Source organism: Chenopodium quinoa, unplaced genomic scaffold (genome assembly GCF_001683475.1).
Source record: "Chenopodium quinoa cultivar QQ74 unplaced genomic scaffold, ASM168347v1, whole genome shotgun sequence".
NCBI classification, from domain to species: Eukaryota; Viridiplantae; Streptophyta; class Magnoliopsida; order Caryophyllales; family Amaranthaceae; genus Chenopodium; species Chenopodium quinoa.
The window spans coordinates 1,920,612-1,946,617 of NW_018744080.1; the positions used below are offsets into that span (position 1 = coordinate 1,920,612).

The 26,006-nt window shown below is 35.5% G+C and overlaps 2 protein-coding genes across 2 annotated transcripts; both read right to left on the minus strand.

The window, feature by feature from the left end:
* Positions 1-7,499: 7,499 nt before the first annotated feature.
* LOC110691450 (carboxyl-terminal-processing peptidase 3, chloroplastic-like) lies at positions 7,500-12,275 on the minus strand. Its single transcript, XM_021868386.1, has 11 exons — positions 11,752-12,275; positions 10,541-10,753; positions 10,270-10,356; positions 9,953-10,031; positions 9,364-9,452; positions 9,251-9,286; positions 8,923-9,042; positions 8,715-8,801; positions 8,482-8,631; positions 8,079-8,186; positions 7,500-7,962 (listed from the first exon to the last, which is right to left on the minus strand). The coding sequence occupies exons 1-11, from the start codon at positions 12,061-12,063 to the stop codon at positions 7,714-7,716; spliced, it is 1,530 nt and encodes a 509-aa protein (XP_021724078.1). The 5' UTR covers positions 12,064-12,275; the 3' UTR covers positions 7,500-7,713.
* Positions 12,276-20,651: 8,376 nt separating this feature from the next.
* LOC110691451 (receptor-like protein kinase HERK 1) lies at positions 20,652-24,342 on the minus strand. The gene has a single exon (XM_021868387.1). The coding sequence runs from the start codon at positions 23,545-23,547 to the stop codon at positions 21,040-21,042; it is 2,508 nt and encodes an 835-aa protein (XP_021724079.1). The 5' UTR covers positions 23,548-24,342; the 3' UTR covers positions 20,652-21,039.
* Positions 24,343-26,006: the final 1,664 nt, after the last annotated feature.

The window sequence follows — 26,006 nt, forward strand, 5'->3', positions numbered from 1 at the left end:
TCCAATGGGGTTGTAATGGTGGCCTTAGGTAGTTGGATTGGTCCAAGGTGTTGCTAAGGATCAAGAGGAGGGAGAAAAGAACAAATATAGCGATTTATCAAAGCAAAAATTATAGTTCAATTCACTTATTAAAAAAAAAGTTACAATGCATCGGATTTTAAATTGAGATGGATGGCTTCTCAACTATTTGTTTCATGAATGCCGTGAAGTCAATACTTCTACCACTAAATTGTATTGTACTACGGAGTATTTGCATATTTCTGGTGTTTAGACATCAATTTTAGCAAATTCTCAAGGCTTGTTCTCATTGACTGAACTCAGCTGAACAAAACTGAACTGAATTGAACTGAAATAAATAAATATTTTATAAGAGAAAGAAATTAGGAGATGAACTGAACTGAACTGAATTTTAACGTATGAGAACAAACCCTCAAATTCCCTTTTTAATTTGAAACCAGTAAATATAAACTTCGTCGACTTATCATTATGAATATCATGCTTTCGCTCGTGATTGTTTTTTATTTTATTAAAAAGAATGAATACTTTATCTTTAAAATTGTATTTTGTGAACCACAAAAACAGTCCTTGAGAATTTACCAAAAAAGCCAAATTGTACAAAATTGAATTTTCAAAAACCTTACAAAATTGCCAGGAAACACACATGCAAATTGGACCTACAAGACTTGTGAACACAAGCTGTAAAACCAACATAAACCGATAAAAACACCCTAACACGGCCGTTAAGTTGCCGACATCACCGTTTAATTGTGACGTTACATTTTTAACCCCACTACCATGCGTGTCACATTCTCATTGCTCCTAATCTGTAAATTGGCTGTCTTTGCACGTGCTTCTCGCAACTTATTTGAACCACCACCACATATATAGCCGTTGTCTTTAAAATTTTATTTATTTATTTTATTAAATTAGGTCATTTTCTTTACAACGTGGCAGTCATTTTACCGAACGTTAAAGTAGTCCCCACATCCCTAAAATCTCGTCTTTAAATAGTCCAACATAATTTGAGTAATCGCACAACTAAAAAAATCTCCCTCTAAAATTTTTTTGTAGCATATTCTACGATACTATTGTGCTCTAAAAACATTGTTTCCTTCCTATTAACAAAAGAAAAAATGGCAAGCAAATTCACGGCGTTTATTATGTTGTTCGTTTTTGCAGCTATTGCTGTGGCCGTCAACGGGCAAATGAGTGAAATGGATGGAATGGCGCCAACACCGGCACCAGCCTCAGCCGGGTTCTCTTTGGCTATTTCTCCGGTTGTTGTTGCGTTCTCTATTTTCCTCGCTATGTTTTTGAGGCACTAAATTTTGTTATTTTGGTAACAATTATAACTAGTGTACTTATGTATGTATCAATTTGGTTCAATTTGTAGCTAGGAGTGTTTTGTTACTCCAGTTAAGATTGACAATTCTTTTCCACTATGGCACTATTATTGTACTAGTACTCGGTACTACATCTATGTGTTGATATTATTGTTGGTATAATATTTTCGGCACGTATCATTCTTTTAATTCTTTGTTTTATTTTACTCGTACAAATAATAAAATTGTTTCCTTCTCCGTTTCGTAGGCCTCTTATTTCTTATCTTTCTAGCAATTGTGTATAATCTTTTAAAATTCATTGTGTTTTTGTTCGGTAACAACTTATAAGCTAAGTAATTTGTTTACGGAGTATAAAAGTTTTGACATTTCTCAAGATGAAATTAAATCCCATTTACAGACTACTTGCCGCAAGTCCTGCAACGGATACACATAATGTAAGGTATGTTCTCTTTCGTTGAAATTCAGTTCAGCTCAGCTCCTAATTTCCTTCTCTTATAAAATATTCATTTCATTTCAGTTCAGCTCAGTTCAGCTTAGTTCTGTTCAGCTGAGTTCAGTCAATGAGAACAGGCCCTAAGAGTAGGCTAATGAACTGATTGAAGTTAAATTGAACTGAACTGAAATGAATTGTTATGAAAGAAGGAAATTAAGAACTGAACTGATTGAAGCTGAACTAAACTGAAATGAATTGTTATGAAAGAAGGAAATTAAGAACTGAACTAACTGAAACAGAACTAAACTGAATTGAAATTAAGCTGAAGATAATAGACCCTTAGTTATATTCTTGCATACATATTTACTTTATTACAAGTATTATATATTATCCATTTATTTTGACAAAACATACAGTAATATACTACTTCGTATTATACCTGTATGTATCAGTTGCTAGAATTTGCTGAAAACGGGAGACAAATTTAAGCCCATTAGGTTTGTAAAAAGGATCTGTCTATGGCCCGTATCATATGTGTATCTCACAAGGTATGTTTTTTTTGTCAAAGGCTTGTTATATTAACCTTCTTTATAATAAAGGTTGTCATACAAATTTCTACGAGTATAAGAAAAATTAGACTAATGAAACACATCCACAATACTACATTTTGATTTGTAGAGTCATTTGACCCCAATTGATATTTTTCTTAGGCAAAAGCTAACGAGCGTCATCGGGATATTAGATAAGATAATTAAAATGGAAATATTAGAGTAAAATTAATATTAATTACACCGAACAATTCGTGAGTTTGTCATGCATTCCTAACTTAATACCATTTCAACCAATATAATTACTCTTTATCTAACGCCCCGAGACGCTCGTTAGCAAAATCCTTTTTCCTACCTATAGAAATTTGCCAATTGAACCTAATACTCCATCCGTCCTAAAAAAAACGACCCATTTGGATTATGCGGGGTATTAAGAAAATACATTGAAAAGATAATTTACATGGGGTTTGTAAAAAAATAGAGAGAGAAAGTAATAAAATTACATGGAAAATCAAATTTTTATATGGGGAAGTTAATTTTGCACAAATATTGTTGCAAATTGGTGGGTGTTTTAATGCAAAAGGGTCATTCTTTTTGAGACTAAAATTAGGCCAAATGCATCGTTCTTTCGGGGACGGAGGTAGTATAACTTTAATTTATCAATGCTATTATGACAGCTAGCATGTATAGATTGTTTACAAATAAAGAAAGTGTAGAGACAATCTAAGTATATTAACATAATAACATGTAAAGCATCGAACCAAAAAAAAAAAGTGTTATGAACTTGAAGCAAACATTATGCCAAACTTTATACGGAGTATGTAAATGAGTACACACTTTGCTCATTAATCATTTCTTTCACTTTGAATTACTCTTGATGTCATTGCCATAAATCTTATGGATTAACAAATTTTGGCAGCTTTCAAATTAAGCATAGCCGATTAAATGAGGTCATCACAGATTGAAGTATTCTATACGCACTCGGGTGTATCGTGCACCCAACTAACACAAAGGTAATTTTTTATTTTCATTTGATAATGAAATGAATTGCAATCATCAAAGATGAAAATTACTTTGTCCGTACCAAATATCTAAATGTACGTGGCAGAAATTATGATACCAATGAACTTAGAAGAAAATCATCAATAATATTGCTCTTTCTCACAAGTAGTTTAAAGAGTTCATACGTAGTTAAAAAGCCTTTCCCATTTTCCTTTTTATTTAAATGGTCAGAGGGAATTCTTTCTCTCAAGAAAAAGGAGGGATGAACAATATTTTTTTTTAGCAAAAGGATAATTTGCCAATTATTACCGCAAGTTAATACCACTTTGTAAATTACTACCGTAAATTAAAAAAGTTGTGAATTACTACTGCAAAATTTTTTAAGATGTTGCGATTACTACCAAACCCTCATTAAACCCAACTATGACGTCATTATATCCCTTTAACCCGTGTTTGACCATGGTTAAGGGCTTTAACCACCCCAAAAAAAAATGGTTTAGGGATATAATGACGTCATAGTTAAGGGTTTTAACCATGGGTTAAAGTGATATAATGACGTCATAGTTGGATTTAATGGGGATTTGGTAGTAATAGCAACATCTTAAAATTTTTTGCGGTAGTAATTCACAACTTTTTTTATTTGCGATAGTAATTTACAAAGTAGTATTAACTTGCGGTAATAATTGACAAATTTTCCTTAGCAAAACGATAAGAAATGATTTAATGCTAAATTGATGATTGTTAAAAACCCACAATTGCTGTCATTGGATCTCTTTTTCTTTTTTCTTTTTTTTTTTTTTTTTTTTTTTTGAAACTTTGAAATTCAAATTCCTTAGAGTAATCAATGATTTGAGTTTTGTTACCGCTGAGATGAAGATTAATATTTTCAAAGTTTTTTAACTATAAAAGAGTAAAGATATGTTTAACCTTAAAGGTGCATTCATATCTTGCTACATTGTTATTTATTGTACATAAGAATGTATGGAAAAAAAAAAAGTATGATAAAATCACACATTGATCTAAAAAATTATTACCCCCTTGGTTTTTGTTTGTTAGTCTCATTTAGAATCTTTTGGTTATTAAGAATTAGACCCTGTTCACTTCATCTTACAAATATATTATTTTGTAAAAACAAGTTTTGTTTACTAAAAATAATTTCACTTCTGATAGAGAATATTCATAGAATATTCTCATCCTAGGTTTAGGATATATTTTGTATAAGATTATCTTTGATATCTATACATATATTGTGTTATCTAATATGATTAGGTTTCACATTTTAACCCTATAAATATTGATCAATGGAAATCGCTCTGATCTATATCACAATAAGGTCAACTTTTGCACATCTCTTTTGCTATCAAGTTAGCTCCTTTTATTGTTGCAGCACTTGGAATCTTTGTGGAGTATTAATTCTTGCTACCTGGTTTCTCTTTTGAGAATTGATTAATTTCAAGCGGTGGGATTTAATCTTTTCTTGCGCAATTTTATTTGTTTTTCTTCAACTGTGATTTCACGTAGTAGTGTAGTGTCTTCTCCCCGATGATGGTTTGATCCCTTAACTTATTCTTCTCTGGATCTGCAACTTGGCCCAAGTATATGCGTGACTCTTCTTCTTCGGCCTAAAAGCGCATATCTCTACTATACGTAGGTCGTGGTTGTTGCTTCTCATCGTCATCACCAGCACACGTCTACTACTTCTCTTTTGATCATGGGTTACTATACTATCCTTATCGTTCGATGCGTGATTCAGATCCAGTCTGAGCATCCGATTTTCTCCCGCTCTGACTGCGGGGGTGTGATAGAGAATATCCATAGAATATTCTCATCCTAGGTTTAGGATATATTTTGTATAAGATTATCTTTGATATCTATACATATATTGTGTTATCTAATATGATTAGGTTTCTCATTGTAACCCTATAAATATTGATCAATGGAAATCACTCTGATCGAGGAGTTTTCCCGAAATCTAACAACTTTAATAAAATTAGTATAACAGAAAATCAGCATAAAAATAATTTCATTTAAGAAAAATAATTTCAATTCAATAAAATTAATTTCAATTCAGGAAAAATAATTTAAGTTCAGCAAAAAAAAAATTCAATTCATCATAAAAAAGGTGGAGTGAACGGGGCTTAAAAAGATTCCTCTAAATATCTCTCTCTGTATAAGAATAAAGTACATAATCAATGTCTAAATTTTATAATTTTTGCTTAGTGTGAAATTAAAGAAGTTTGCCATAAAAAATTTGCTTAGTTATATGTTTTTTTTTTTTTTTTTTTTTTTTTTTTTTTTTTTTTTTTTTGGTGAGAACGAGGGGCAAGCCCCAAAAAGGAAGGAAAGAGCTACAAAGTAGAAAGCAAAAACAACTACGAAAAAGAAAAAACACAGAAAATAAAAAGAAAAACAACTACACTACTAACTTAAGCAAGCTAGCTTAAGCTTTATTCTTCGGCACCTGCCTAGGCAACGTCATTCCCCCTAAATCCTCCAATAAAACGCCCTAAGATTCGCCGGGATCGCCTCAAAGATGATCAATGTAAATGTGACTAATATTATAAAAAAAAAGGGAGTATTATTATATCAGATTGTTATCTAATGTCCTTATGTCCATGATCTCTCGTTAGCAAGATTCAAGAAAAATAGATTAAAGAAAAATAGATCAAATAAAGTAATTATAATCATAAATAAGATAAGGGTAATTATATAGCATACCCGATCTCTCATTAGCAAGATCAAAGAAAAAATAATTATTAAAAAAACAAAAGCTTCAAATAAGTTAAAGAAATAATTTGCGTGTGATTTTATTATAAATTCCCATTTAATTCCATTTTCGAAAGTATATTTAATGTTTATATATAACCCTAAGAGCAATATATATATGAAATCACAAAGGCTACATATATCATTACTCATAATTTAAATACATGAACCATAAGTAAAAAAAAAAGTGTCTAACAATCAAAGAAAGTATTAACTCTGTATAATTATAAAAAGATACGGGGTAATAAAGAAATAAGATCACACATTACGTTCTGTATTCACATTAGAAAAATTCAAATTACAAAATTGTCCCTTAATTTACCATTTTCATATCCCTAAGAGGTAAATTGAATTGGGGCATATGCCTATTCAACTTAAAATTTTGCTATTTCCAAAACCCTATTTACTCATTTTCCCAAACCCTCTTCCATCTACTCCTACTATATAAAACCCCACCTTCCTTAGTGCATCACTTCTCACTTCCCTCACACAAACATTGTAACGTTCATTTCATTCACATTACATCAATTTCCAATGGCACAATCTTGCAAAACATTAGTGTTGATCACCTTCGCTTTCCTCGCCGTGGTAGTGATGGCCTCTGCACACGGAGGCCATCACCACCATCGGCGTCATGATATTGCCCCTGCGCCCGCCCCAGCAAATATCCATCACGGGCACAGCCCCGCGCCCGCACCGGCTAGTGTCCATCACTTGAACACTCCTTCGCCTGCTCCTGCGCCTGCCCCGGAACAAGCTGGTGCCGCTTCGACGTCTCTTCCCGGTGTTCTCCTAGGTGGTTTATCTTTTATGGCAGTCTCTTTCCTTTATTGGTGTTAGAGTTTTCTGGTAGATTTTGCTTGTCATGCATGAGAGAGTTTTAATGTTTGTAATGACTGGTACTATCTATTTCAAATAAATTTTAAATTTTAATCTTTTTTTTTTTTTTTGGGGTTTCCTATTTGTCTTTTGTCATGTTGTTTTCTGTTGTGATTGACTGATTGTAATTTCGGAAATGGAAAAGGTTGCGTTGGTGAAACCTAAGACTTGAGATTAAATTTTGCCGCGTCTTTCTTGCTGTCTCGATTCAAAAAACTAATGCTAATTAGATAATCATAGTTAAAAAAAAAATAAAATTTGTTCTATGATTCATGAAGAATCAAGGAAGAGTAGTTTTACAAAATTGTTCTTTTATGTGCAAAAAGTAAATAAGATCCGAGAAAGTATAATTTTTTCTCGGTTCTATGAAATTTTGATATTAAAAAAAATAAGTTTCTCTTATCAATTTTAGTAACTTTGCTTATGATCGGCGCAAATTTCGCTTTCGTCATTAATATCCAAAATTGTTTAGTGACAAATGGGGTGTACAAAACCATGGGCTAGCTGCCCAAATTTGCAAGACAGACAGACAGAGAGAGAGTACAACTTTGCTATTTTAAAAAATGTATAATTACACGCGACATATACAATAATTTTACATTTGATTAACATATACAATGATTTAAAATTGATTTACATATTGATATTGCTATAATAAGCGAAGCTGTGTGGAGTCACTGGCTAATGGTAGCAGAACTATTTACACGACGAATGAAGACCTAGGATTGCCTTATAGTACCGTTCAGGAAGCAGTTCCTTCTGACTGTTGCGCGTCTAATTCGTGCTCTGCTACCAATATGCAAGAATCTGCTTCTAGTACAGACCCTGCATTTTTGTCCTTGACTACGGATGCTTTGGGTACATTCAGCATATCAGCAGTGCACTGAACATCTGGGGTTATACCTACTTTGTCAATTTCATGTCGCAATGGCGACAAGTACTTTGCCACTGTGACAAATAAGGCAGATCCATCATGCAGCTCTGTGACACTCTGGAAAAAAACACAGTATTTGAGTAACTAAAAAGCAGTATCTATATGCCATGAAACAGAACAGTCTGATCTCCTGCATTCAAAAATTTAAAAAGAAATAGTTATCTTTGTGATACCTGAATTTTGCCTTTGCCGAAAGTTCTGTGTCCTACAAGGATAGCACGGCCATTGTCATGTAGAGCACCAGCTAGAATCTCGCTTGCACTAGCACTTCCCTCATTGACCTACTTCAATCAAGAGGGTTTAGCATATGATGGCCGGATAAAAAGCAGTAAACAAATGTGGGAAAATTTTGGCATTTAAGTCGATTACATCATATGATTGATGGTATTAACTTTGTTTTTGATATGTTTTTATCACACTAGGGTTGCTTAGCTATAACCAAATCATTGTAACGTCGTTGAAATTTGAACTTTGAAGTCATCATTTTCTTGATCCCTGATGATCCATGTAGGAAGGTTGTTTTAAAGATTTTGTGATGTTCTTGCCACAGGACATAAAAGTATTCCAGATACTTACAAGTATTACAAGAGGATCATGTGTTATAGCGTGTCCATCAACCATATTGATGGGAAATATATGTCTGTCCCGATCAGTAGTATATACTAGAGTTTCCTCTCCATCTAGCCATAATTGAGCAACATCAAGCCCTGCTGTTACTAAACCACCCTGGCAGAAATGTACAAGAGAAGCAATATAAATAAGTTATTTTGGCATTAACCCAAAGCCAACACTTCAAAGAAGGTGCTTACCGGATTGTTCCTCAGATCCAATATGTATGACTGAACACCCTGATCTTCTAGTTGATGAATCACTTTTTCCATATCAGAAGCAGCAGTCTATCAAATTTAATACACAATGATACATGCAATAATAGTAAATTTAAATGAGGAGTAAAATATATTAGATCACGGAGAATGAGAAGTCATAAGCCTTGCCATAATGTACTGACTTAATTACCTGAGAGAAGACTGATAGTTTTACGTAACCTGTTCTTGACAGATGCCCATCAGGAGTTTTATGGGGAATGACAGCACTGGAGATTGGTGATAATTTAATGTATTCTCGAGGTAGGTTGACCTTCAAGAAGCAAAAGCTATGTTAAATGACAATCAAAATCAAGAACACTATTATACCAGGTTGGATTAATAGAATGCTACCAGATTAACCAAAACAAAAACTATATGATATATGCAATTCATAAAAGAACTGGAACATTTACTAAACAATGGTACTTGAAAATTCTAATCTTTTAGCAAGTGTGAAACAAGAAACATAACATATATACCTCTCTGGTATCAGAGCTGAAAGCAGTATCTTTTCCCTGCAGCAAGCAATGAGTCAGGAAATAATCATAAGACTGATACTATTGATCTACAAACTTTAGGGTTGAGCATGTACACTGTGGACTTTCACTTTGACAGTTGATCCAGCACGCCCTCGGAGCTTCTGTGCTACTGTCTCACTACTATATCCATCGAGCTTTTCCCCTGAATCTCCAAAAGACCATCGGAGTCAATTGATTAGTGGTGGAGAAAGACCAAGACATTACATAATATAATGGGCAACAATACAAATCGCATGAACAGCCAGAGTGTCTGACACACACAAGTAGGAAGTTAATTATTTAGTTCATATCAATGCAATAGGTTTAATCAAATAAACCACAGGTGTGATTTCCAAGTTTCCTACGGAGTAATAAAAAAGACTTGGAGAAAATGTTGTTATGAGTGTCTGAAACCTTCATCAATGTGACAATACATTCTAGCTCACCATAAACAGTATCTGTTAAAAAGGGACGGTACAGATATCCCCAATTCTTAGCAACAATGAGGAGCAGGAAATAATGTGAAACTTAGGTTGCATTATAAAAGTGCATGGATGGTAATTTTGTCATTCCTTTCTAGCAGTCATTATGTATCTTGGTTAATAGAGTTCAGGCATAAGTGTTAGACTAGCAGTCTACTCAAGATCTTGATTAATTACTCACCATTGATCTCAACTAACTCATCTCCTTCATGTATACCAGCACGTGCAGCTGGACTATCAGCAACACAAGATACAACAACCTACGATGACAACAGAAACCAAAATGATGCATAAAACTAGAGCACAAGCTTGCAAAATATCATACTAATCTTGAAGAGAATGACTTCCAGCAGTCAAAAGCTACTATCTCCAAGGAAACTACTACCAATTCCTTGTCGAATTGTGATGGTTTACAGAGGCAGCAGCTCAATGGCTTATATATTCATTATGAACTTAAGAGGAAAACAGATACACTATTCCTAATTTTCTAGTGCTTACCAGATGTCCTGTAGTTGGTTCTGCATTAACAAACATCCCAACACCTTGCAAGTTTCCATCACTTCCAATTCTGAAGTTTTGGTACTCCTGTAAAAGCAAGTGCAACATTGGCCATCAAGAACAACACCAAAGCCTTAGTCCCAAGTCTCCCAACATGATTTGGGGTCGGCAACATTGGCCATAGTGTAAAGAAATTGAAATTTGTTATAGATCAACATGAAAAACAGTCCTAATATAGCGCGATTTGAAACAGTTAAGTATAAGAAAATACCTTAGGATTGATAATTCTGGTAAAAGGATCTCCTAAACTAGAGACCATTCCACTGATCTTGTTATAAGCTGCATCAGCAGACCTGAGGGGGAACATTTCCACCATTGTTTGCTGCAGCTTCGAATCCCAGTCTTGGTGATTGAAAGTAGGATCAATGAAAGATTCTCTAATCAAACCCCAAGCCTCAATTAAGGTCCTTTGTACTTTATTCACCTATAAAATTGTTGAAGTTTTACTTGATATAATATCAATCCATGTACAATCTCAAGACCAACCACATAGCTTAGCCTCAAATTTGTTTCCTTCAACAAGGATAATTTTGTATTGTTTCTTTATATATGATGATAAGTATAAAACATATTCCTAGGCTGGTCCTCAAACATGGTATCAGAGCCAGCGTGACACAAAGGTCACGGGTTTGAATCTCATTCGCCCCTCCTTTAAAGTGGAATTAATTTGCACCGGGTATGGGTGGGCCTGTGTCGCATCCACATTTCAATCCCAAAGGGCCTTTCATGTGAGGGGGAGTGATAGAGTATAAAATATATTCCTGGGCCCTCAAACATATGAAGTAGTTGAGACATAGACAAGAAGTGTGCAATATAATGATGAACATTAACAAGATCACAACACGTTCATTGGTAAAAGGTTATTAATTGAGGTAATGACAATGAATTCGTGTGTAATTTTTATCTTTGTATTAATGTCCATAAAACTTATGAGCGAATGTTTGAGCAACTACATCTACAAGAAATGGGAAATTCCCTGATTCTCCGAAATTTGTTTTTCACGGGGGCATTTTTGTGAAAACGCCCCACAAGAAATGGCTAAATCCCATTACTTTGTATGTCCAATAACAAAGAATTGATGTAATCGTTTTCACCACTAACCATTTGCATAATTCATCCACAAGAATGAGCAAGTAAGATAGGTTGACAAGTTAGCCCTATGACAATTTCTTATAATTCTCATCTTATACATTTTCCATTTTTTAAAACCAATAGCCTGACATTGCATGGAATCTAAATTAAAAATAATTTATCTCAAAATCAACAACATGATTCCTAATTAAACTACTCCATCTCATATTAATTGCAACATTTCTCGTCTTATGATACAAGGAAGTGAATATATAAGACTAATACGAGCAGCGATCAACAAACATCCACTTGACATAAAATAAAAAGGGATTAAAACAAACTAGAAAGAACCTCCATAGAACGAGAAACTGGGAATGCAATAGTGAGAGACTCAGCAAAAGCCGGAGAATCAAAATCCAGAAAAATCGAAGCAACTGCAACAGCCCCAACTGCAAAATTAAATACCCATTTGCCTAAACCACTCTTTAATTCCACCAATTTATCGGAATTCGAAGAAGATGAAGAACATATAATTGGTACTCTGTATTTTTTGTTAAATTTACAGGATAATCGAGGTGAAATAGTGGAGAAGAAGGTTAAAGTGGAAGTGGGTTTAAGGGGGAGTTTGTAATTATGAGTATGATTAAGAGAAATTGGAGACATAATTGGAAGATTATGATTTTTGCAAATTGGGGGAATTTTGTTGATTTTTTGAAGTAAATTTTTTGATATTTTATGTTGTTGTTATTGTTAATGTTGCTGTTATTTTGAATGTTAAAATGGTGTTTATGGTGAATATGGGAGTGAGGGACCTACATGAATCTTGTGTTGAAATGTTGTGGTGCTAAATGCAATTAGGTTGTCAAGAATCTTACTCAATTGGAATCCACCATATAATCCTCTTTTGTCCACTCCTAATGTTGAGCTAGATGTAACTAAAAGGCTTTAAGGGTCTGTTCCGATTGACTGAGCTGAACTGAACTGAACTAAATTGAACTTATTAATTAGTGATTTTTAACTACGGATTAGTGATCATTGATTATTTATGGATTATTTATTACTATACATATGTGTATATACAAATGTACATATTATTATTATTATTATTATTATTATTATTAATTATTGATGATTATTATTATTATTATTATTTATTGATTATTATTATTAGTATTATTATTATTATTGTTATTATTATTATTATTATTATTTATTGATGATTATTATTATTATTTATTGATTATTATTATTAGTATTATTATTTCAATTATTATTGTTATTATTATTATCATTTATTAATGATTATTATTATTATTATTTATTACTTATTGATTATTATTATTATTATTGTTATTATTATTAATATTATTATTATTATTATTATCTCAAAAACAAAAGTCATAGAACCTACAATAAATTAGTGGGAAGCCGAGATACAATCTGGGCCCCCGCTCCTCTAGCTATTGCAAATCCTACCCTAGTGAAGATATGAGCTGCAGCACGAGCCCCAATGTCTTGCGTCGTCGAGAACCTCTGAATCCGCTTCAGTAACGCAACAACCTCTTTCTCTAATTCCCCAAGCGAAGAAAAGGAGAAGGGAATGAAACCATATCCAATCGCCTGACATCAAGGTTCATACTTAACCCGCTTCCGATGAGCTGCATCAGGCACACACCCGCCCAGGAATGAAGTCAGATAGCCCTGACTGTGTCAAAGGAGAAGACCCTATCAAATCAACACAGACATCGCGACCACGATCCCATGAATAAAGTAACACATCCGCGGGTCTGAGGGCCTCGTCGTTCCCTCCGGCCAACCCAATGTCAACCTCTTTTCTCGCTGAAATCCCGGAACGATAGCAAACATCAACAAGGGTATCCCGAACAACATTATGCCGATGTTTAATACCCACAATACCAACACAAGACACCGCGTGATCACCGAAAATATCTCCAGCAAAAACCCTCGAACAAGAAGAGCGCAACGTCGAGATAGAGAACAATGGAACACCCAACCGATAGGACAACACACAGCGATAAGTCTTGGCGTTCATCGTCTGACCCAACCCTGAAATAGGAACCGCCCGAAGCCAAGCAGAGGTGTGATCACCCTGCTGTGATTTCCATAATGCTGATTGTCGAGGACTTAAAGAATAAGCAGATTCTGCAGAAGCGGTAACCTTTGTGGAATATATATCTGCCAATTTCTTCATGAGTTTAGGGGCGGCGACCTCACTAGGATTACTCAAAATGTCAGACTCCACTGTTCCATTAAACAAACTCAACGCATCCTCAAAGGCTCGTCCAAGACCAACAATGCCAACATGCCGAAGAAGTTGTGTCTGCAACCCAGTAGACTGTAACCGAGAAGCAAGAAAAGCATAGTGACGAACATCACCTGCAGAATAAACACCAAACCCTCCAAACGCAAATGATAAGGTGGCAAGTCGCCACTGCTAATCACCAAACCCAGGCCCCGAAGCAGTAACAATACGCTCCATGGAAGATCGAAGAGCTACATCAAAAGTGCGCTGAGCCACCTCAAAAGTACTAGGAGGACAAGTACGCAATGCAAAGTAGAGTTTTGAAACTCCAGTACATGCCCTAAGTAACAACAGCTCACACTGAGGATCATCGAGCATAGCGACCTTATCCATAAGGGCAATGGTCTTGGTCACTCTCTGCATCACAAGCTCACCACTAAAACCAGAATCGGAACTAGCGGGACCTCCAAGCAACCTAACACCACGCAAAGGTCGAGCAATATTAGGTGGAAAGACACCCACCAGCCTGCTTCGAGGGTCTTCTGTAGGCCAGAAAACTTCAGTTTTTTCCACATTAAGATATAACCCAGAACGAGGTCCTTCCTCCATAATCAACTGCAGAACTTGCCCCACCACCAAAGTGTCACCAATAATCGTGCCGTCATCTAAATACCAAGCTTGAAGACATACATCAAAAGTCTCTCTGATTTTACACACCCGGGGTTGTAAAACCAAAGAAAAAAGCAAAGGACCAAGGGGATCACCCTGCTGCACCCCTTGAGATGACCATAAGGTTTGGTCCCCATAGTACAACCTGGCTGGATTAGAATAGCAGAATTCTACCCATCGCGAAATTCCCGGACAACGACGACGTACCTCACGTAACATGACCGAACGATCAACCAGATTGAAGGCATTTTGAAAATCCACCAACAACATAGATAGACCAACATCAGAACCATGGTCCTCAATCAACCGATTCACCAGATGAAGAATTGCCTCACCACCTGAAGAAACCCTAACACCAAATTGAAGGACATCAAAGTAACTCCCTAAAGACTGACCAACCATAACAGCACCCACCTTCGAAACGAGACGCCGCCAAACCGTACCCACGGCAATAGGACGGATACCACCACCGGGCTTGACAAGTGGCGTAAGAGGAGCACTAGCAATGTACTCTCCTAATTCCATAGGACATCTCCCAGCTAGAAAGAGATTAACCACCCCAGTAATAGAGTCGACCAACTCATCTGAGACTGCCACAGCTGCACCACTCAAGCAATCCTAAGATGTTGAGCACGTAAACCATCCCTACCACATGATGTGCCACGAGGGAAACTCCTAATCCGATCCAAAACAACAGCAGAAGTCGTAACGAGATGAAGGTGATCAATAGGTATATCAGGCAAGGATGGAGCTGGAGATGAAGGGTTCTTTGACTGTAAATCTGCAAGAGTGGCGTCATTATAAGGTGCAACGCCTGAAGAAGAAAGAACCCGAACTGCAGCAGTGTTATTATTATTATTATTGTTGTTGTTGTTGTTGTTGTTGTTGTTGTTGTTGTTGTTGTTGTTGTTGTTGTCGTTGTGATAAGAGCTTAAAAGAATGAAATTTGGCTTTATATCATTAGCAATATCATTAGACGTAAATTAAGAGCTGAACTGAACTGAACTGAACTGAGCTGAGCTGAACTGAACTGAACTGAACTAAATTTCAACGGAAGAGAACAGGCCCTAAGTATCCCATTAAAAAGATAGAATGATGAGTAATTGTCTAATTGAGTATATAGATGGGTGTTTAAAACAAACTATATCCAAGTATTCCGTCAAAAAAAAAAAATCTTCAATGTATGAGCTGAGCCAAAACTTTTATTTTCAAGATAATTTAATTGATTTATCTAGCTAAACAAAACAATTTGGTTTGATTAGGAAGGTAGACACTTTGAGAGTGAATTGAAGGATAGAGGATCTCTATCCTCAAAGTAGCCCATTGTTGGTAAAACTTAGTTTGAACACTCCTAGGAAGTATAAGTTTGAATAAAAGTTCATCTTTAGTTTTATGGGCTAGCAGTGCTAGCTTCAACTATTATGATTAAACTAACTATTAGATACAAATTGTTGAGTCATGTCATTCTTTCTTCGTTCCTTTAACATTGCAACATGGTGAGTGGGTGGGGAGCGGGGAAAGAAAGAAAGAGAATATATTACAAGCGTGTCCATGTAGACCTGTCAATTCCTAACCGACCCAGTAACCCAAACGACATAACATCGACCTAGTTTGACCCTATATCTTATTATGTAATGACCCAAACAATCCTAACCACTCGAACTAAACAACCCAAACAACCTAAAATATAAACCGAACCCGACCCGTTTACTTGAATTGACAAGTACTCTAGGTGATTGCGAAATTTAACTAAAGCAACAGGTATTATCAAGTACAAAGTAAGAGTATATTGAGTATTTGCAGTGTGAAAGTAATTTTATTTTTTTTCTAAAAATTGGAATTAAGAAGCATTATTATTATTATTATATTATTATTATTATTATTATTATTATCATTATTATTATTATTATTATTATTATCATTATTATTATTATTATTATTTATTTATTTTTTTATTTTTTTTTAACAAGAACAAAAAGGATTTCATTAATGAAAGATAGCCAAACGGCACTTACTAACAAATTTTAGGAAATCTAAAATTTCAATACAAGTACAAATCACCTTAGAACTAGTTACATCGCAGATTCAACAATTGCCTTAATAAAATCTTCATATGAAGCAATACAATTTGTAGCACTAATTCGACATGAGATCCACTGATGAATAGTTGTTTGGGTGAAAAAACTCCTATATATATGGCTATCTAGATACTTCTAAAGATTGTGAAACCTTAAATCTTCAAACTTTGGCAGACGAACAACAAAGAAATTAAACCTAATACGATAAACGTCATCATAGAGATAACTTCATTTATTGAAAGCAATTAAAAGGTTTTTAGGGCTTACCCCCGATAAAAACACCAATGGAAGCCTCTTACAGAAATTTACAATTGAGACCAAAAGAAAAGAGATGAAAGAGAAAGAGAGAAAAGGAGAAGAGTGAAGGAAAACCTTCATAAAAGCAAAAAAATTCTAGCAAAGGAGGCCACAAAACCCTCTCAAGAGAAAAACCCTAAAGGGAACAAAAAAAACCCTTCCAAGGAGAAAATCGAGAGGAAACGAATTATGTATTCCATTTTATAAATTTATAATATATTTGAAACTTTCTAAATTAGTTAATATTGCAATATTAAAGTAACGAAAAAATATATACTCCGTATATTATATGTCTTCTCCATTAAATGGTCAAATATTTATTTATTTTTTAAAAAAAAATAAACACCACAAATACTCTATTTTCAATGGTCAGATTTTCAATGTAAAGCGTAGCTGGAAAATCCTAACACTAAACTAAGGATTTGCTTGACATCACTGTGATTTTCTGCTTTTCAAAATCATATGGTATTTGTCATATGATGAATAAAAAATTATTCAAACTTGTTAAGATCGTGATAATTTTAAAACTGACAACAGAAAAGTGAAAACACTTTTTTCTTGTTTCTTGTTTTTTGTTTTCATAAAAACTAAAAACAAAAAATGATGTCAAACAAGCCCAATTGCAAGCGAAGTTGGAATAACCTGATAAAATACAAACTTATCTTCATGATAATGTTTAACTAGTGTTATTTTCTTATATAAACCAACAATTTTTTATTAAATGTGAGCTTCATAAATGTTGATTTTATTACAAAAATGTCGACTGAGAATTTTTATTTTTTTTATTAAATGTGAGCTCCACTAATCTATATTAATATACTAAAGTACTTAATTACATGTGTCAATACCATAAATTTTCAATTCCCTCCAAAAACTTTTTTTTATTGTCATTTTTTTCATAAAAAATAAATAATAATTTTATCAAGATAAAAGATAAGATAGAAAATTTGAATTTTAACATACATAATCCTATTTCCAATTTGATCGAATTAAGAAAAAAAGTTTGTTACATATTGATAATTTCAATTATTGACGACTAAGTAAATCATTATACAATTTTTTTTTTCCCATGTATAAAATTAATCCAACCATGTATTAATTGAAACACCTGAGCATACCTCAGGCATTAATTAGGGTTGATATTACATATGTCATGACGATTGGGTTTTTTAGTTAGGCCCTGTTGTGTTCACCTTATTTTCACTTATTTCAGGTTAGTAAATAAGTTCAGATAAGTTGTGATAAGGGTTAATCGGGGAAAAATACAAGTTAATCTGCGAGATAAACGAATTTTTGTTAATCTAATGACATTTTTGTAAATATATTGAAAAAGCAGGATCATTTATTCAATACTTTTGGTGAGCAGTCCAATTACTGTTTGCAACTTGTTTTTACTGTTTAGTGAGGAAATTACACATATGCCCCTCAACTAGTACATGAAAAGATGCATGTACCCCTCTACTGGTATTTGAAAAGACAATTATACCCCCAGATAAATGATATGTCTATTTTATATAGTATTTTACCCCCGTCCCTTGGTCATAATTAGTGAGTTATTGGCTCTTTAGAGCCACTTTTATTACTAATTGGTGTTTTCTAGTGTTTTCGTATATTTGGTTGACTTTTGTAGGGATTTGCACTTTTGGAGCATTTTCCCGAGATATTATGGATTACGAGCATTGGAGAAGCACGACCGGTTTTTATAGCCCAGGGCCGGTTAGAGCCATCGAACCGGTGATTAAGGGCTCGGTAAATGTGATACCGGGGCATTTGGACCGAGTATTCAAGACCCGAAGAGGAATCCAGATTGGCCCGAAGAATTGGAGCCCAATCGAAGTCCAAATTAGTGGCCCAAGAGTGCCGCCCGGCCAAAGAAGCTGGCGCCCGAAGGCGCGCCCAGCCAGGCGGGGGCGCCCGAACTCGCGCCCGGCCGGGCGCGAGATTTGTACCAGATGAGAAAAAAAGGCGCGCCCGATCAGGCAGTGCCTCGCCCGATCGGGCGCGTGTTATTATTAGGAGTTAATTTTCGACGTTTAAGTTTGTTTTAGTTTAGGATTCTTGCTTAATATAAATATTTTCCGTTAAGCGAGTTTAGAATCTTCTTTTACTCTTTCTTAATTCTTTTCTTAGATTTTCTTTCTCTACTTAGCTTTTAGATTAGTTTCTCTCTCTCATATACTTTGTTCGTAACTCTATTCTTGATTCCAGATTTCTTTGGTAACGATTTCTTTTCTCTTAATCTTAGTTGTTTATTTTATTCCTTTGATCATATCTTGTTTTATTATTTTGATTAGTTCAGTTTTAATTATGTGTGAGTAGTTCTATTTCTAGGGTTTGTGGGGATCCATAAATAATATGAAGGGGTAATTTATTGTTGTTAATTATCAATGCTAGATTAATTTCCTATTGATTGATTTAATGCTCTGTGACTAGATTTGCGCAAATCTTTTATACATGAGTTTGACAATATTGATTCGAGATTCGAGAGATGAGAATTGATGTTTAGGTCTAGTTTCAATAGGCAGTTTAATTTATAAATGGTTAAGTCGATATTCGAGAGATGAGATTTAATACCGGTAAATTAATTGTGTGATTGTAATACGTAGCGAAAGCCCTTTATGATCTGATTAGTTTATGCATTGATGATTGATTATTATGTTTTACCCTGGAATATTGTTTATTGGTGAACCTATGCCCTAGGCCTTTTATTCATTGTTTTCTCCTTATTCTTAATCTTCGTAGTTTAGTTCTCATCGATTATAATATTTTGGTTACTTTATAATCTAGATTATATTAATTAATTAGGAATAGAAAGACTCGTTTCTCTGTGGATTCGACCCTACTTCCTTATCTATTTTAACTAGTGGTTATAGGAATTACTTTTGATAAGGTGATACGACTTTAGCCTATCAATAAACTAAACAAATTTTGTTTATATGAGGAATTAACTGGGTATCCCTCGTTAATCAGGGCTACCAAGTTTAATTTATAACTAAAATAAGTTCTAATAAGGGTTAATAAGTTCAAATAAGATCAGATAAGTAAAAATCTGGTGAATACAACACATCCTTAATTTATTTACAAAAATGACACTAAATAGATATTTTATTTTATTTTTTTAAATCATGATTGTAAATAGGGGCTTCCTCAATCCAATTCACATCTTTTTGAAATTAAAAAAAAATGTATAAACAAATATGCATTTACAAAGTATATACACCCGTCACCCCCCTATACAAATTTGGTATTTTGTGGTGATGGGAAGATTGTGGGAATTAGATTATTGTAATAGTGATTAGTCATATTAATCAAGCTGTTCCTGCAATCACGCGCACTTGCTTGGATAAGATGGTCTCTTATAACATGTGAATTTCAGGCTTCAAATAATGTTTGCTAGCAACTACCATGTGCCCATAACCCACTCCATCAAGTCATCTATATTCTACATGTGAATTCGCGACGATTGAAAACTTCAAAATTCGGCTAATAAAAAAGTCCAGAGTGTTTGTATATCATTTATGCATCATATAGTCTTGACTCACAAGCATCTGCGGGCCGCGGTCATCTTGGTGGTGGCGGTGGTGCTGGACCGTTGGTGAAGGCGACTAAGTAGAGCTGGAGGTGCGGGAGGATCACCCTATTTGAACCTATCAGTAATTCTTAAGACTATTTTACAAGGCGAAATGAACAAAACCATATTCAATATAGTGAAGATTTAGGGTATAATCCTAATGTCCTTCGGTTCAGATCAGTTTTTAATTTCCTTCTCTCATAAACAATTCATTCCAGTTCAGTTCAGCTTCAATCAATTCAGTTCAGCTTCAATTGGTTCAGTTCACTAAATCAAAACGGGCCCTTAATGCTAATAATAGAGAATTTAACACACCATAAGGGAACAATCAGACTTTATTAAAAAGCACACTATAGAAACATAGAATTCATAATGAAGAATATAATTAGTGCAAATCATTCTGCATCAAGGATACAATTATTAGGGTATGATAATCAATAATTGCAACAACTTTTCCTGGAAGTCTAATCTAAGCACCAAGTAACCAGATCATTACAGGGAGGACAAGAATACAAAAGGGAACATTTTCAAGTGGCATAGAAAAGAAAAAGAAAAACAAAAAAAGATATGATGCTGAATGTTAACCAACAGGTTTCAGAACTCAGAATATAGTTTTGATGCCTTAGTCAATCACTTTTGTACAGAAATAAAATTATTGGGTCCAATTCATATGAAACTGGTAATTCAAGTATGACCTGCAGCTCTTACTAACCGAAAGAGAAGCATCGTGTCTTTCAAGGCTTCGAAAATGTGTTAACGCCTTAACGACCCTCACTCTTTACTATCTGTGAGAAGACCTTACTCATTGAAACACCCGAATGATCCTCAACAGCGGTCATTTCCTCCGCTACAGAAGTAACACTGTTATCATTCTCGCTAAAATTGTGGATTTGAGGAGACAGAACACCAATCATGTTTGTGCTGTTATCTTCAGGATCATCTAGAATAACGGCTTCTTGAAGTTGTAGCGTATACTCCAAGTTCCACAACACGTCTCCCATTGTAGGCCTGTCAACACCGTAATCAGCTAAACACTTCTCAGCTGTTTCTCCAAATTTTCTGAGAGACTCGGGTTTGACCTTTCCAGCAAGAGTGGGATCTACGACTTGATCTAGTTGCCCTTTCTTGTGCCATTTCATTGCCCATTCGGCTAAATTCACCATCTCCCTTGGAAGTGTTGGGTCTATGACTGGCCTTGCACAAAGCACTTCAAATAAGACAACCCCAAATGAGTATACATCTGACTTCTCAGTAAGTTGTTGCCTCCTAAAATATTCGGGATCAAGGTATCCAAAACTACCCTTGACAGCTGTACTGACATGGGTCTGATCGATCTCAGGTCCTGTCTTTGAAAGGCCAAAATCAGCAACTTTTGCCATGAAGTTTTCATCAAGCAAAATGTTAGCTGATTTTACATCGCGATGGATTACAGCTTTTGAATAGCCAGTGTGGAGGTAATGGAGCCCTCTAGCTGCCCCAATGCATATCTCAAGCCTTTGCTTCCAACTCATACTAGGAAGACCCGAGCCATAGAGGTGACTCTTGAGGGTCCCGTTTTCCATATACTCATAGATCAGAATCATCTCATTTTTCTCATCACAATATCCAATCAAGGACACCAAGTGTCTGTGCCGGAACTGTGAAAGCATCTCGATTTCAGTTCTGAACTCTGCAAGACCTTGTTGGGACCGAGGATTACCCCTCTTAGCAGCAATTTTTGTACCATCAGCTAAAACTGCTTTGTAGACTTTCCCGAAACCACCAATTCCAATAACTAAACTCTCATCAAAATTGTTTGTGACTTCTTGAACCACTGCAAAAGGGATTCGATAACTCAAGTTGTAATCAACACTTGTAGCTGTTGTATGGGAGAATTTACTTCCCATAGAGTGGGAAGTCCCTCCAGTAAGGGATAGAGGAATCCATGTTTTTGAAAGTCCTTGACGTTTAAGTTTGCTTCTTCTTCTACAGCAGAAGATAAGGACAGCAGCCAGTAAAAGGACAGAAACACCTCCAACAAGACCCACTATCAGCCCTATCTCTTTCGAGCTTCTCTTCGATGGAGGTTGGACAAGAACCTTCCCGCTGAGGCTGGCCTCAGAATTATTGAGTTTCATAATCTCCAGACCATTCAAGATCGCTTGAGGGTACGTATTAGATAGAGGAGATGGACCAACAGCTACCCGAAGCTTGTTGTTGGTTTTCAATGGTGTAACAGCATCCATAAACACAGGGGTTGCCAAAGCACCAGTCATAGTACTAAGATCAGTATCACGAGAAACAATCCAAGAGTCAAGAAAAACATTAAAATACAACTCATTCAAGGATTTACTCACGATATCACAGAAGTGATAGCGCACAAGATACTGATATCCCACATCCACAGTGAATTCCCAAGTAACATTGAAATTAGCCGTGGGACTACTCATCGAGTCCATCTCTTTAGCTGTGCCGTAAACACTAACTGGAGCACTGAACCTCGGAGCATGGGCCGGATCATAGTTGACAACTGAAGTACTATTGGCATTTACAGCAGAACCCTTATTCAGCAAGAACCTATCATCAGTAACCCAGGTTCTCCAAAGGGTGTCATTATTGTAATTGACTAATGGTCCACCCATATTTACCCTAGCAACCGTCTCAAGCGCCTGTGACACTAGACCATTGTACCTTCCAGTCGGATTGACTAAGCTAGCATCATCTGCAATGAGTAAATCTGGGACTGAGACAACTTCCAATGCACTCAGGAAAGCGAATGAGTACACCGAGGGACTGAGGGTGATAACAAGGGTGTCCGATGTCACATTCACCGAGTATTCCTTCATACTAGCAGAGTTCTCAGGAGTATACTCACTCAGTAGAGTAAACTCTTGAGCAGAAACACTGAACTCAGCTTTGCTCATTTTGTATGCATCATAATCAAACGGATAGAAATAAAGGCGAATAAAGTATCTACCCTTCTGAGTGATGGGTAGTGAATACTTTGACAATTTAGTGAAAACTCTAGCAGATTGGTAAATAGGCAAATTGGAGGAAGAATTGGTAGAGTTGGCTGATACACTCCCCAAAACATTTTGTGGGGTGGAAAGAAATCGAGTCGAGTATCGATCAGCCATGAAAACTCGGTCCCCTACCGTGGTATTTTGAGAGGATCCACAATCAATAAGGTAATTAGTTGCAGCAGCATTAGCTCTCCCAAGAAAGGAGGCTAGAAACACCATAAAGAATACAAGAATGACCACTTTGTAAGCCATTTTACACAGTTTCATGATTGAACAAAATTTTGGATCTTAATCAAGAAGAAGTAAAAAAAAAGGTGGGATTTCAGATCAATAATTCATCCAGTAGATTGAATCAAAGAAAAACACAAAACAACAAATGGAAAACCTAAAGCAGAGCAATTTAGCTCATAAAGTGCAACAAAATTGAGGGTATTGCAGGATACTGAACTAAACCCAAATTATAAAAAACCCAATGAAATTCAATCAAAAACCCAGCATAATACACATTCAAAAGGATCAAAAATTGGAGGAATTTTGGTGTTTCAACATTCTAAAAGTAGAAAGTAGCAAAAGAAATGAAATACCCAGAAAAGGAAAAAGGTTAAATATTGCAGCTTACTAGATCCAATGAGCTCTGAATGAATAAAGCTGAAAGATTTGGATGATAAGCTGAAGAACCCTTAAATTTCCTGCTCAAAAACAACAAAAAATAGTTGGAAATCTAAGAAATTTGTAATAGTAGTTGGTGGTGTATGAGAGTATTCCAGCAGAAAATAGGGAATGATTGACAACTAAACACAGAAAGTGACACAAAAGAATAACAAAATCAGCAAAGAAAGACAAAATACAGTGGTACAAGATTTAATTTGAAATAAGGATTTTAATAGGGAAGAAAAATGGAGAAAAAGTCAAAAAAAATGAAGGGAAAAGAAAGAAGTGAAAGTGGGAAAGATGAGGGAAGAGGTCAAGGGCCGCCAAAGGGGTTTAGCTGTCTTACAACAGTCGCCGTCAGATGAACGGTGGGATAACCGTCAGGTTGGTTAAACAATTCAAGCTATTACTCTATTAGGCTATTTTGGTCAAGTACTACTATTACTAAAGTGGGTGAAAGTGAACTTCTTGTAATTTTGATTACTTAGCGTTAACGCGTAAGACTGATGGATATGTATGTACTTTATGATTGCATTATTGCATGATAGCCATGATTAATGGAAGACATCAAGACAACAATGGTTTCTATTGTGTCCAACCTAGCGCGGAAGACCTGAGAGACTTTTGCCTATTGCTCTCTCGTTTCATATTTGTTTGTTCCATTTGACTTTTTATGTTTTTTGAGACTGGTCTTACACTGATAGCATACTATAAGAAAAAAGTAAATAGCCATAGTAATAGGCTCATAGACAAGGAATATAAGCTTTCTCTCTCTCTACAAAAAATAAACGCTACACCTTCTCTCTAAGAAAAGAAACTCCAACCTCCCCTGTTTCCCCTACCATCGGCGGCTAGAGCACCACTGCTCATTTAAGGTCGCTGGAGAGCATTATTTAAAGTACGTAATCGTCGGTCTGGTCTCGCAAAACACTTTCCCAAAGCTATATCCAACACTTCAGTGTTTTTCAGAGTAAAGTTAGGGTTAGGATTTCAATTTTTTGGTCTTCTAATTGAAGATTAGAATCAGATCTAGTTTCATGGTTAGTATACTGTAGTTTTTTTCTTTTCCTGGCGGTGTGGCCGAGATGAAAGAAGTGTCCTCTCCACCACGACGCTAAGTCAATCGCTTCTCGTCAGTTTTTCGTATACACAAGAGATGTTCGTGGGATTCAACTCCCTTTAGGGTCCTCTTTCAAAGCTTTCCCAACCGCTGCCGTTGATAATAACTCACCAGTAAAGGTAAATGTTAGGGTTTCATGTTTGGGATAGGATTTGGTAAGACCATGGTTTTGGGATTTGATTCCGAAACTAACTTCGTCGTCGGCGTGTGTGGTTTCGGATTGACCGGAATCCAACGATAAAGGTAAAGACATTGTTAGGGTTTTCTCGTTTGGTTTTTTTAGTCTTTGTTGTAGATTGCCTTTGTCCATGTTTTTCTCCTTTGTGTGTAGTAGCTATCTCTTTTCAGTTTGGTGGAGTTAAGTTTGTGGTTTCATACGCTGTGTGTTTTCCTTGCTTTTTTGGCTCTTTGCCAAAAGTTTGATAAGTTTCATGCTTGTCGATGTTCTAGTTTTTGTTCTGTTTAGGTTTGGTTGTGTATCTTCATGTGGTTGTACACAATTTTAGGTAAGCTAGGAGGGTATGGTAGCCTCCTCTTGTAGTGTCTTGATGTTCGGGCTCGAGTATATTTGGGGATGGTCCTTTATTGTGGTCTGTTTAGATTCTTAGAATTGATCTAAGCCTAGTGACCTTCATTTCAGCTTAGCAATGGATTGTCAAGATTGCTTTGAAAAACTTTTATCTTAACCCTGCTCTCCAACATAGGGGCTCCCTTAAGGTTCGTTTGGGAGTTTTTAGTATGATAATGGTCATTTCTATTGAGAAAAGGCCAAAGGTATTCACAGTTAAGAGTACCGAGTCATTTTTAAAAGTGACTAATAGTGTGTTGCTAAGCTTAGGTCTTCTGTTTTTCCTACCCCGGTTGCCTAAAGTTCAGGACTTTGGTGTCCTTTTGAACTCGTGGTTTTGTTAGCCAATAACTACGTGTTCTATGCTCTTCCGTCCATTCTCCAAGT